The sequence below is a fragment of the Dermochelys coriacea genome, chromosome 13, assembly GCF_009764565.3.
Source record: "Dermochelys coriacea isolate rDerCor1 chromosome 13, rDerCor1.pri.v4, whole genome shotgun sequence".
In the NCBI taxonomy this organism is placed as follows: Eukaryota; Metazoa; Chordata; order Testudines; family Dermochelyidae; genus Dermochelys; species Dermochelys coriacea.
Genome location: NC_050080.1, coordinates 29,085,438 through 29,097,694, shown reverse-complemented (window position 1 = coordinate 29,097,694; position 12,257 = coordinate 29,085,438). Strand labels below are relative to the sequence as shown.

The 12,257-nt window shown below is 55.7% G+C and overlaps 1 protein-coding gene across 1 annotated transcript in view; it reads right to left on the bottom strand.

Moving 5' to 3' along the window:
• Positions 1-135: 135 nt before the first annotated feature.
• The window catches only part of SNTA1 (syntrophin alpha 1), a 66,351-nt gene continuing 54,229 nt past the window's right edge, over positions 136-12,257 (bottom strand). The window contains exons 4-8 of the mRNA XM_038369647.2: positions 11,430-11,637; positions 8,578-8,708; positions 3,809-4,005; positions 2,448-2,635; positions 136-1,084 (exon numbers count right to left, since the gene is read on the bottom strand). Coding sequence (XP_038225575.1) covers positions 992-1,084; positions 2,448-2,635; positions 3,809-4,005; positions 8,578-8,708; positions 11,430-11,637 — 817 coding nt within the window. The 3' untranslated portion in view covers positions 136-991. The remainder of the gene's footprint in view (positions 1,085-2,447; positions 2,636-3,808; positions 4,006-8,577; positions 8,709-11,429; positions 11,638-12,257) is intronic.

Below are 12,257 nucleotides of genomic sequence, written 5' to 3'. Positions count from 1 at the left end.
GTCAGAACCTCACAGTCCTGTTGGCTTCCCTTCACGACATACTTTGGCAAAATTAAATCAAAGCATCAGACCATTTGACTTGACATTGTCACAGAATTGCTACTACTCAGTATAAATCAGGAAACAAATATCATCTGGCGTTGTCTGTGATGTTTATTTCACAAAAGAAAAAAACGATTTTCATGCATAAACTTTTGGTTCATAAAACAAATTGTTTTCCTGCTCCCTACCTGACAGCCCCTGCGCTCCCAAAAGTTAAACCAAAAAATAAAATTATCAAGGGGCTGCGAGTTAGCAAAAGAAATAGAACCATCCAAATCTAATGAATAAAAAAGGATTTTAAATTATGGCTCTTCTAACTAGTTACAGAGTTGAATAAATCAGCAAATAGACTTCATACTCTCTAGTTCACATCAGTCAAAAAATACAAAGTTGGATCAGGACTCCAGACCAGTTGTTTCCAAAATGGACCCCTGGGGATCAGAGATGTTTGTTTAAGTATCTAATCTACAGCTTCTTTTTATGACAAAGGGGTTTAAAATATGGGGAACCTTTAGAACCGAGCTATATAAATATAAAACATTGATACAAACTGATTCTTTGTACAGAAAATATCATCTCACAAGGCACTAGCGTGACAGTGTATCTGGGGGGTGTTTTGTCTTGCCTGGATATTTTTCAAGCTTGTTTTGAGTGCTGTTGTCGAAGTGGGAATGTTTTTAGCTCTTGAGCGAGGCTGCAGAGAACGCCCACTACAAGCGGGCTGGAAGCAGTGCCTTCTGACTTGTTGCTGGCAGGAGGCGGACCCGGCAGTGGCAGGGATTATGTCAGGTGTCCTGGACATTGAGTGGTTTTCCTTGACTGTGGCTGTGTTACCCAGTCATTTGCATCTTGTCCGAATGGCTTTCGTTTGGCATTGGCCAGGAGGGAATCGCCATAGTGCATAGCTCTCGTGGGGTTCGAATTTTCTCTCTGGATCCTTCCCAGGCCCCTATGCCAGCAGCCCGAGCCGGGTCACTTTGGCGGATAGGAATGAGTGGATAATGAAGACAATGGTTTTGGGGCAGGAGTGAAGGTCCAGTTGCTGTAATAAAGAGGAATATTTGCAATGGTCAGTGCTCTGCTCAGACCTCTCAGCCTCCGCTTTGCTACTGTAGGGCCACCTTGCAGGTGGGGGCTGGGGGTGAAATGTGCCGTGAAGTCACGTTGGCGGGGAGAGCACCCAGGAGCGGGGATACCTCTTTAGCTGCTTCACCACCCTCCCCAGACGCTGTCTCCCAGGGGAGAGGGGAGTTCAGACTCACTGCAATTAAAAACCCGCAGTCGGCCCATGCAAGCTGACTCAGGCTCGCAGGGCTTGGGCTGCAGGGCAGTTTAACTGTGGTGTAGATGTAGGCCGAGCCTGGGACCCTCCCATCTCACAGAGCCTGGCCTCCAGCCCAAGCCCCAATGTCTACACCACAATGAGACAGCCCCTTAGCCTGAGCCCCACGAGCAGGAGTCAGCTGGCACGGGCCAGCTGCAGGTTTTTAATTCCAGTGTAGACATACCCATTGAAGCATCTGGGTGAGACTGTGAACAGGGCTGGCTGGTGCCCCTTGCTATTGGCTATTAACATGGGGTGGGAGGAAAGGGTCTGAAACCACTGTGGGTACATCTACACTGGAGCTGGAGGTCTGATTTCCAGCTGAGGCAGACACACCAGTGCGAGGTCTGAGTGAGCTGGAGTGCAGCTGCAGTAGCAGGGTTGGGACTCCCTGAGTGCATGCATGGGGTCTCCGATGGGATGACGCTTGGGCTAGTGAACCTGTCCCACCATGGCTACATAACCACGGTTAGTGCGCTACCTCGCTTGGAGCAGGCCTGTGTACACGCAGCTGGGCTGGAAATGACACCGCCTACCTCGTTTCACAGCAACAAATCCAGGCATGGGGAGCTGAAGCCTGCGGGGGTATCTGGCAACAGGCTGCTTGCCGTCCCAGCACCACGCCTCTAGCCACATGCTGCCCTCACCTGCTGTCCTGCCCGACAGGACCCCGCCCCATCAGAACCCACACAGAGCAACGTTTTAAAGGAACAAAACTCCAGCCCAGGATCTATTCCTCATTCCTTTCATCTCTTTCTAGACATAATACAGGTCAGACCACCCATCCCTCTGTCCCCGAGCCCACCCAGTACCTACTCCCCACGCTGTGCTCTGTGCCCGGCAAAGGCATTGATAGCCCTGAATGCTACCAGCCTGGTTTATCTTTTCTTCAAAGGGATGCAAGAATCCCGCATTGCCCATTGCCTGAGCAGCACCTGTCCTCTGAGATGGAGCCACATTCCCATGACCCCTTGTCAGAGGGCCCACACTCCGCCCACCCCTCCCTCCTCCTTCTGGGGGTCCCAGAGGGAGCATGCAGCAGGTGATCTTAGCAAGCGAGCAAAGCACCAAGCCAACGCACAATCTCTCCCTCTGCGCTGCCGAAGTCCAGGTAGAGCATCTTGGCCCCATCATCAGAGGACATCTGCAGCTTCTCGAAGGGCTGCTGCAGCAGGATGGTCCTGCTGATGCCGGGCTCCGTGGTGAAGATGGTGAAGCCCTTGTCGATGTGGATGGACAAGGTGCATTCCCGCCCATTCCATGTGCAGGCTGAAAGAGACCAGGGCAGTATGGCATCACTCAGGCTCAGTGCTCTTTTTCCCGCCAAAGTCTCCCCTGCTCCTGCAGCCCCCTGGGTGCAGGGCCTGGAGCTGTACTCATTACAGAGCATCTTGGGGCAGCTGGGGTTGGAACCTCACTCAGCAGTGAGAGCCAGGTGAAATGTGGCCCTGCCGGGTACATGGGACATCGTCCCCCACTGCCTTCCCGCTGGGCAAACTGCCCGCAGAGCTCAGAGCGAAGTGAAGCTGGTATCACTGAAGATCCCCAGGTGTGGGGTGAAACTGAGATCCTCCACTGGTGGGGAGTGGCTCAGCACCATTGCCCTGCATGGAGCCAGGCGGCAGACATGGCCCACCATGTGTTGCAAAGTTACAGCTCCATCAGCTGTAGCCAACTCTGAAACATGCCCACCCCAGCCAGCCTCCTCCCCAGGGCTCTCTCTTGCCACTGTCCCGAGCGCTGCTTTGCCAACCTGTCAGCTGGACACTTTCACATCCCATTTTCTTCCCCCAGCAAATCCCAGCTGGGCTGGGCTGTGGCTGGATTCAGCCTGGTGTAGCTTTGCCTGGACTTGATTCTCTCAGAGACCAGGGGCCCTGGAGGAATTGTCTGCACGTCTCTGATTAGACCTGGGCAGGGCAGGCAGCAAGCCACCCTGTGGTTCGCCACAGATGCCCATGTAGGGCTGGGTGCTCACTGCACGGTGCCCAGCTCCTGAGCTGAAGCTGGCAGGTTCTTCCCCACCTGGCAGTTGAATATTCCCTGTGTTATAGCACCAGACCTCGGCATTCCCTGAGATGTGTCACTGCCGCTCCTCTGTCTCTCCCCCCACTCACCCTCTGCCAGGTATACCACGGCCCGCTGCCCACTGGCCATGCCCCTTGTGCTATGTATTTGGCACCCCCTTCACCCCACAGAATATCACTATTCATGACATGAGCAATTCCCAATGTGGGGAGGCCAATGTCCCACACTATTCACTTGGGAGACTGACTCACTCTGAGCCCCAGCTGCTGGTGAGGAGAGGATTCCTGTGAGAACAGGCAGAGCGCTGCCTTGGAGGGGTCTGGCCTCCCCCACACTGCCTGACCCTTGAAGGCAAGTCTCTGCTTCCCTCCCTCTTCCTGACACTCGCCTCCCATGGCCTCCCCAGTCCCTGACCTGCTGAGACTTCCTGTGTGAACTCGGCTGCACTGTGACAGCCATCCACCAGCATCCGCGTCCACATCGCCAGGTCCCGGTGCGTCTCCACACTGAACAGGTGCGTCTCCACCCCCTTCTTGGTTCCCGTCCGCAAGGCGAAGGAGAGTTCTGAGTCATAGAGGAGGGAGCCCTTGGATGGGCCGGAGTGCACAAGCCTGCATAGGGAGAGCAGGAGACTGGTCAGCACGAAACGGCAATTGTACAAAGAACCCCCAGCACCATTGTCCACTAGTGCAATGGAGAGAGCACCACCAACCTCCAGGAAGCATGGCCTAGTGGTTAGGGCGCTAGCCTCAGATGCAGGAGACCTTCTCTGCCACCTGCTCCCTGGGCAAGTCACTTAATCCCTGTGATCCAGATCCTCACAGGTGTTCAGGTGCCTAACTTCCACTGATTCCCAGGGGAGTTAGGATCTGGGTCACTCTGCCTTGATTCCCCATTGGTAAATGTGAAGGGGGGCCATGTGACCGACTGGCAGGTGCTTGGACACTGCACTCACGGGAGCCAGAGGTACAGACACTCTCTGTAAGGTGGCAGGGTTCTTTCACCCTTCATGGTGCTGGTTTCCTTGCTCTGCTTCGCACTGGGTGAAGTCTGAAATGTAACCTGGATTCGTTCATGACAGCTCACGATGCCCTGTCCTTCTCTAGCCCCTTCCACCTAGGATCTCAAAGCACTTCACACATGGCAACTCCCATTAACCTCTGAGAAGGTACGGGACAGGGCATCTGGGGCGGAGCCTGGGAGGAAATGAAGGTGTCCTGACTACCAGCCCAGCAGCTGAGCTCCAGTCCCGCCAGCCCCTGCTGGAGCTGGTCTCAGGGTTTCCGTACCCTGGTTCCATCCAGCACCAACCTGGGTTGGCTGAGGTTTGTACAGTGAAGGAATGAAATACGATCCACATGCCAGTGGGTATGCAAAAGGCGTGAAGCCTAAAATGCCGGGGATGGGGCGGGCCCTTCAGCACCTTCTATTCCACACTGCAAACTAATCTGTAACAATACCCGGCTGCCCTCCGCTGGGAGAGAGTGCAGGGGGTGTACGATGTGCACACAGGCTCTGTCTCCCCGGGACACAGTGGGGCACTGGCACTGTAACTCTACCGGAGCAGAGCCCTTCAAACACACGCTCCCCTCTCGAATGGCCTCAGATTCCACCTGTTTTCATTGTCCCTGCAGTATGAGATATTTGCCAGCAGAGACCACTGCAGCACCATGTACGTCTCTCTCTCCACCCCTTGCTAGAGTATTGCTGAGATACACAGGGGGCTGACTTCTCCAGGCCCCTGGTTCCTCCCTGGGGGGCACCTGCCTCTGTCCAACCTAGACACCCTTGCAGTCACTCCATCTGGCTGGATTTCAGAAATGTGGAATCATGAGCTGAAATTCCAGGAACCTTCATGGCCAAGTGGCAACCCTCAGCAATGGTTTAGGCCCCAGATGCAGAATCCCTAATAAAGAGCAAGGATTTGGCTAACTATAAAATGAGCAGCACTTTTAACAAATGTCAGAGACGTGCTTTGATTTTTTTTACATGTAAGAGGTCTGACTGGCAGAGGGGGCGTGTTCAGCAGTTTCTGGGAATCAGGCCCCCTTGACGTGGCAAAAGTTGGGCAGTTAAATCACTAGTCCCCTTTCAAAACCGTAACCCACCTTAATTCCCTGGCTGCGTTCCCAAACAGCAGCCGTGGTGCGAAGGCCTGAGATTGACACTGACTAGATACAAATGGGGACAGTGACAGGTCTAGTCTCACCGCAAAGCTTGCAAGCAACAGCATCAATGGTGGAAAGTGAAAAGGGAAATAAGCTAGTCAGTCTATCAGGTTTCATAGTCTAAGGTGTCCTTAGTAACCAGGGGAAAGTTTTGCCTACACATGAGTAAGCCTGACCCACTGGTCTGAATTCCCCCGGCCCTTTGTAGTGGGGAATCCAGGATGGTAGCACCCCAAACAGCCCTGAACTCTGGAAGGTGATGGAAGCGTTAAGAGATAAATCTAACTCTGAATTCTTCGCTCTCAGGCTCATCTCGAGCATACAGACTATAGAGTACATGCGCCAGAGTCTAGGAAGGTTTACTGCCGTCAGCACCGCATGGAAATGGCGGCATTACGCAGTGAAACCGTGAGTGAGTTAGACGGGCTGTTCCGAAGGGCACACAGGAAACCCTGCTGGTGGGAGGAGGTGAAACAACCATTTACTTGATAGAGAAGCCACCTGGGAACGGTTTATGGGGTGAGCGTACAAAACAGGTCACTGTCCCCGCTGGGTCTGGCACCTCTCCGCTTGTAAAAAGCCAGGTTACCCCTGTGGCCGCGGGTCCTACTGCACAATCCTCACGGGGAGAGGAACATGACTCCTCTTATATGTCACAAACCTCTCCAAACAAGCGGAATTAGCTTATCGAGAAGTCACATGATACACATTTCACGCCTGACATCTCCTCATCTACTGAGCCCAGAACCAAGGCCTGGATCCTACTGCACGGGGGAATTCCTCTCTCTCCAGAGGGGGGGAAAGCTCTGTTGGTCCAGGAGATTTTGGACTGTAACCCTCTCACTGGCCCATGAGGGAAGGTTGACAGCTGAGGTCAGAGTTACTGAGCAGAGAAAAGGGGAAGAGGTCTAAGATGCACCATTTCTCATGGCTGTCCCTCTGGTATCATTTCCAGCTCCTAGCCCTGCGGGTTTGTTCTATCCCGTTCCAAGCCCTGTCACTCAGGGCAGGGAGACACTTTACTTCTCTCCCTCGGGGTCCGGAAATGATTTTCTGTTCTCTTTTCTCACCTGCTCTCCGAGACACTCAAGCCCACGGTCGCTCTGGTATCCCTTGCCTTCCACCCCCGAGTGCCCAGGCTGGGAATGTTTTAAGCAGGAAGCGAAGGTCTGTTTGTGGCACTGTAGGCTAACAGCCCCTGGAGGGAGAACACGGCTCCCGGTAGAAATGATTCTCACTCTTTCTGGCAGCACAAAGGAGACTCTACACAAAATGTACTGCAGAGCGTTACCGAGGCCTTGCCGTGCTCTGTGCTTTGGCTCATTTCGGCGATACCGTATCGGCAGGGAAGGACTCGCGTTAGCGGGGAGCCCGTTATCCTGGGAGCTGACTCTGGGGTTTGAGGGGCTGCATCATTTTACTCTAGGGAGAATGGCCCAGATCCTCAAAGGTATTTAGGCTCCTAATTTCCACTGATATCAATGGATCTGGGCCAATATTCCTGCTTAGGAAACATTCCATTGTCCTGTAAACCTGTGCTCTCCTTGCCAGTGTTTTCAGTCCCTGGCCAGCAGGGAGCAGTATAATTTTGGGAAAGTGGTGTCAGGCAAACCCACTGCACTGGGGATTAGGGCAGATTTTGGAGTGCTGGCTGTGAGCCACATGGATCTTGTTGCCCATTGGGTTCTGGAACCCTGTAGAGATGTTCCTGCAATGCCATGGGGGTACTCCTGAGCAGGAACGCGGGCTCCTAGCCCGGCGAACGTGCCATGCGGCTGCACAGAGGAATGTGAAGCCAGCTGGTGGGCTGAAGGCTATGCAGAGATCTATCCCAGGGTCTAGCTGAGGCTTCCCGGCTGTGAGGGACTGGGAAGTGATGCCACCTGCAGAGGGGGCAGTGTCTCCAGTCATGCTCAAATGAGCCCCGCTCGCTGCTCCCAGCCCTCTTCCATGGGAGGGAGAGAGGGGAAATTCCAGGGGGCCTGTGGGGGGTGCAGGGATCCCAAAGTGGGAGAGCGATCTTTGCTGCCTGGTCTCTCAGCTGCCTTAGCCCTGGTGCACTCTCTGGCATAGGAGAAGGGATCAGCTGGCAAGCCAGGCTGCCACACTGTTCCATCTTGCTCCGAGCACCTCCTGAGGAACTGATCTGCCACCAGCAAAGTGTCAGACATTGACAGCTGCCCCCGCCTGCACACAGCTGCCAGAAACAGGAGCCCAGTGTCAAACACAATGGGGAGCCGACTGACTACCCCCAGCACACACATCTGGGAGGGTCTCCCTAGATTCACAACAGCGCTAGTTAACTCTGCTTCATTGGCACTAACCAGTTCTAGCATGGCCCGCCACTGGCCACAGCCTGAGTCACCCCTTGCTGGTTTCACACCAGACCCAAACCCAGGTCTCTGCTTCACTTTGTTTTGCTGTTCAGGGCTTGTCTGAATCTGGACCTTCAAGCAAGACCTGGCCAGTCCCACAGACTGTGGCGGTTCAGACTGATCCGTGACGCAGCGCCCGAGGATCACGGTTCCAGGGCTCCATGGCCAGCCCCACTGGCCATGCCTGGGGCCTCGCTGAACACCCTTGGCCTCTTCCCAAACTCACTCCTCCCAGTGCTGAGTACTGCAAACCCCACTCCAGGCCTAACTGGCTGTGGTGCTGCAATGGGGACAACCAACCCTTTTGCTGCTGACAAATCTGTCACCTGCGTGGGGCAAAATAGCTCCATGATGGACCAGGTGAGGAGCAGGGGCTGTGGTTCTGCCACTGGCCAGCTGCATGACCTGGGCAAGTCACTTCACCACTCTCTGCCTCAGTTTCCCCATCTGGAAAATGGGACTAATAGCACTGCTCGAGCTTAAAGATCTAGTGATGAAAGGTGCTAGATGAGAGCAAGGGCTTGCTGGGTGGTGGCTGCCTGGGGCTTTGTCCCAGCACACGTTGCTTGACTAAGGCCGGGTGGCTCCCTGCACCAATGCACTGCAGTTCGAGGCAGTGCAGCCAGCTGGCTCACGGCACCTGGTGGCAATGAGAGGGTAGCTGTGGGCTGGCTTGTTCAGGGCATCCCTGGTCTGTGGGAGGCTGCCGTAGAACAGAAGATCCTTCTCCGTGAGGATAGTGAGGATGTTCTTCGTCCCATCACCGGGGAGCTGGAAAACAGAAAGCATGTGATTAAATGGGCCCCAGAGCAGAGGGCGTCTTCAGAGGACAGCTCCCTTCCCCCTGGCCAGAGGGACCTCTGATGTGAGTGGGGTGAGGCTGTACAGAGTGGGCATCTGGGAATGGAAGGGAGGGAGCCCACTGGTCAGGGAGTGCCAGGACGGGGGTGGGCAAGGATGAGGGGACCGGCTGTTTCTCACAATGCCCCACTGAAGGGGCAGTGCCTCAAGCCAGGGCTTGGTGGCTAGTGCTAACTAAGTGGAAAGGGCATTTCTTGGAGCCAGGATGAGGGCAGGGAAACTTCAGAGCCAGTGAAGAGAGAGCTTAGCAAATGCCTCCATCCCGCCACGCAGCATGAGCCAAGCAAGGAACATGAGACCAAGCTGGAACCCAGCAAACCTCCCTCCAAGCAGGGAGCACAGCCATGATGGTAGGCTCTGCCCGGCATGCCAGGCTGGGGACTGGCAGCCCAAAGAAGCCAAACTCTCTCTGGAACCACAGGAGGCTTAGAACGTGGGCTTTCCTGCCAAACTACCTCAGCGTCGGCCTGCTCCAGCTCCAGCTCCAGGGCCTGGCCATTGCTTGGCCTCTCTCTCTGAGATGCCTATTGGGAGCCCAGTTGGGCCCATGGCTGCAGTGGTCTTGATGACGTGAACATGTCCATCTGCCAGGGCACGGACGGAGAGGCACCAGCTCACGCACCTTTCACTTATGATGTTTGCTGGTGCCACCCTCCACCGGCCCTGGAGCAGATGCGCACCCTGCACTGGGGACTGGGTCTCGCAGTGGATCCAGCTGCAACAAGGCTCTCTTCCATCCCCTCCCCTGCACTGAGCACCCAGCCGGCTCCTCCCTGCCTCACGCCCCAGAACGACTGGGCTCAGCAGCTGTTCAAATTAAACTCCTGGAGCAGCATGAGAACCACCTCCTCTCCCTCCCTCCCCGCACTGGCCTGGGGTGAGCACCCAGCGGGGTGATGAGGCTCTGGCTCAGCAGCCTCCCTGCCCAGGCGTTCAAACAACAATGAACATTGTGTTAGAAAATGGGATTCTGTGTAAACTCGTCAAATCCCGGTCAGCACGAGGGCTACACAGCCCCACCCCGATCGAAAGCAGCCAGAGGTGCAGCTCCCAGAGAGCAGTGAATAACAACCCCTTGCGCATGTAGAGCGCCACATCACCGAGTGGCATGGGCCAGTCTGACCTTATGGAGGGCAGCTTTCCAGGGCAAAATGTGGCCTCCAAGAGGCAGCGTAGCCTGGAGGACTGAGCCCTGGTGTGGGCAGTAGGACGCCTGTGACCTTGGACAAGGCATTTCATCTCAGCTTTCACTTCCCCCACCTGCCAAACAAGGCCAATCACTTACCTGTTGCAAGGGGGAAGTGCTCTATGGCTCACTCTGCAGAGTCTGGGATAGGTGCTCGATTCAGGAGTGACACCTGCCTCTCCCCAGTGTAACTGAGATCAGAGTCAGGCCCTCCACTCACCTTTCCAGTCTCAAAACTGAAGTGCAAAGACTTGCCCAGGATTACATGGTGACTCTGTAGCACAGCCAGAAAGAGAACCCAGGAGTTCTGGCTCCCAGCCCCATGCTAGGCAATGCTGTTCCCACCCTGGACTGCTCTGGAGAGAACCACAATCTGCATGCAGCGAACTGGGCCCCTCGGCATAGCATAGCATAGGAGGTGCTGTTCCAGAACAGGCCATTAGTGCTTCTACTCTGATACCCACCTCCTGCCAGACCCTCCTCCTGCCTGACCCACCTCCTGCCAGACCCCCTGGCATCACAAACCGGCCCCTCTGTCTTAGTGCCTTTGAGCATGTCCTGCTAGTTCAATATCCCGCAGACGGCCATCCCAGATCACACCACTGATGCACGCAGCCTGCCACTAGGCATGAACCCTCCTGCCATCTAATACCACTGAACTCAGTGGCACTGGCTGGCACAAACCTCGTCTCCTGAACTGACAAGATGCTTTTGAGGAAAGCAGCCACAATCCCCCAAATGCACCTGACCACCTGTGCAGTGCCCTAGGAGTGGAATAACAGGGCATGTGGCAAGCCAGTACTGGGTGCATCAGCAGATCATTGTAGAGGACCCTGTACTGGAGTAACAGGACAATACTGCAATACCAGGATGGCAGGTCGGGAGTGAGGGGCATTGGCAGGGCTGTGAGGAGCCCAGGGCTGGACTAGCAGGGGGCTGCGGGTTGGAAGTGAGGGGCATTGCCAGAGCTGTGAGGGGTCCGAGGCTGGAATGGCAGGGGGCTGTGGGTTGGGAGTGAGGGGCATTGGCTGGGCTGTGAAGGGCCTGGGGCTGGAATGGCAGGGGGTTGCGGGTTGGGAGTGAGGGGCATTGGCTGGGCTGTGAAGGGCCTGGGGCTGGAATGGCAGGGGGCTGCGGGTTGGGAGTGAGGGGCATCGCCAGAGCTGTGAGGGGTCCGAGGCTGGAATAGCAGGGGACTGCGGGTTGGGAGTGAGGGGCATCACCAGAGCTGTGAGGGGACCGGGGCTGGAATAGCAGGGGAGGGGGCTGCAGGTCAGGACTGTGGTTCACCGGCAGAGCTGTGGGAGAACAGTGGGAAGCACAGAGGGTGCAAGTGACAAGGGATGAGCTGCCTGGCCAGAGCTGTGAGGTGAAGTGTGCGCAATCTCTCATCAGCAGCACAATTCGGCACCGAAGGACCGTACACACCCGAAAGGCTGGGCTACCTGCTCAGTGAGCCAGCCGATGTGCTTGATCTCTTTGCTCCCTGCAACGCCGGCTGCCGCCAGCAGGGCTCTCAGTTCCTCTTTGACTTTGGGCACCAGGGCGCTGACGTTGGTGTGAATGGCGTTGAACCAGGACTGGGCAGTCACTTCGTCTTTTGCTCTCAGGAAGAGGGGAATCCGCCCATCTGCAGAACAGACTTCCAGGTACCTGTGAAGAAGGAGCCCCCGGCAAGGCTGGTTTGTGGCCAGGATCCGCGCAGCGGGATGGGGCACAGGTAGCTGGTGCAGCAGAAGGCAACTGGGCTTGCTCCAGTTCACGCTTTCCCAGTAGAGTCCAGGGCTTCAGCTTCTGCCTTGCAGTTACCTGAAGTGCTGGCATCTCTAGCTGGGCTGCACTGACGGCAGGAATACATGCAAACTGCAGACCAGCCACCCCATTCTATTGCTTACCACGCACCTGCAGCGTCAGGCAGCGTCAGCGTCAGGCAGCAGCGCAGTGCACGGGGTCCTGAGCAATCAGTCGAAACCTCTACCAGACACAGGCCTAGAAATCCCCCCAGGGCCACATTGCCAGCCCTAGTAAAGGGACTGCCGTTAGCACGGACTGTATTCGCTCAGGTGGCAAGTGAATTCAGAAGCCACTTGGAGCTGGCTCTGACTGGCGGGCTCATGTTCTTTGCCACGCGCTGGGGGTGATGCTGGGTGCTGGGACACCGCCCAGGAGTGTGAGCCCAAAGGGACTCGTTGCTTGGAGTTGTTTTTCTGTTCACTAAGCCAATCAGAGAGGAGACTTGACATGCCGTGGCTGATGCGACCAATCACTCACCT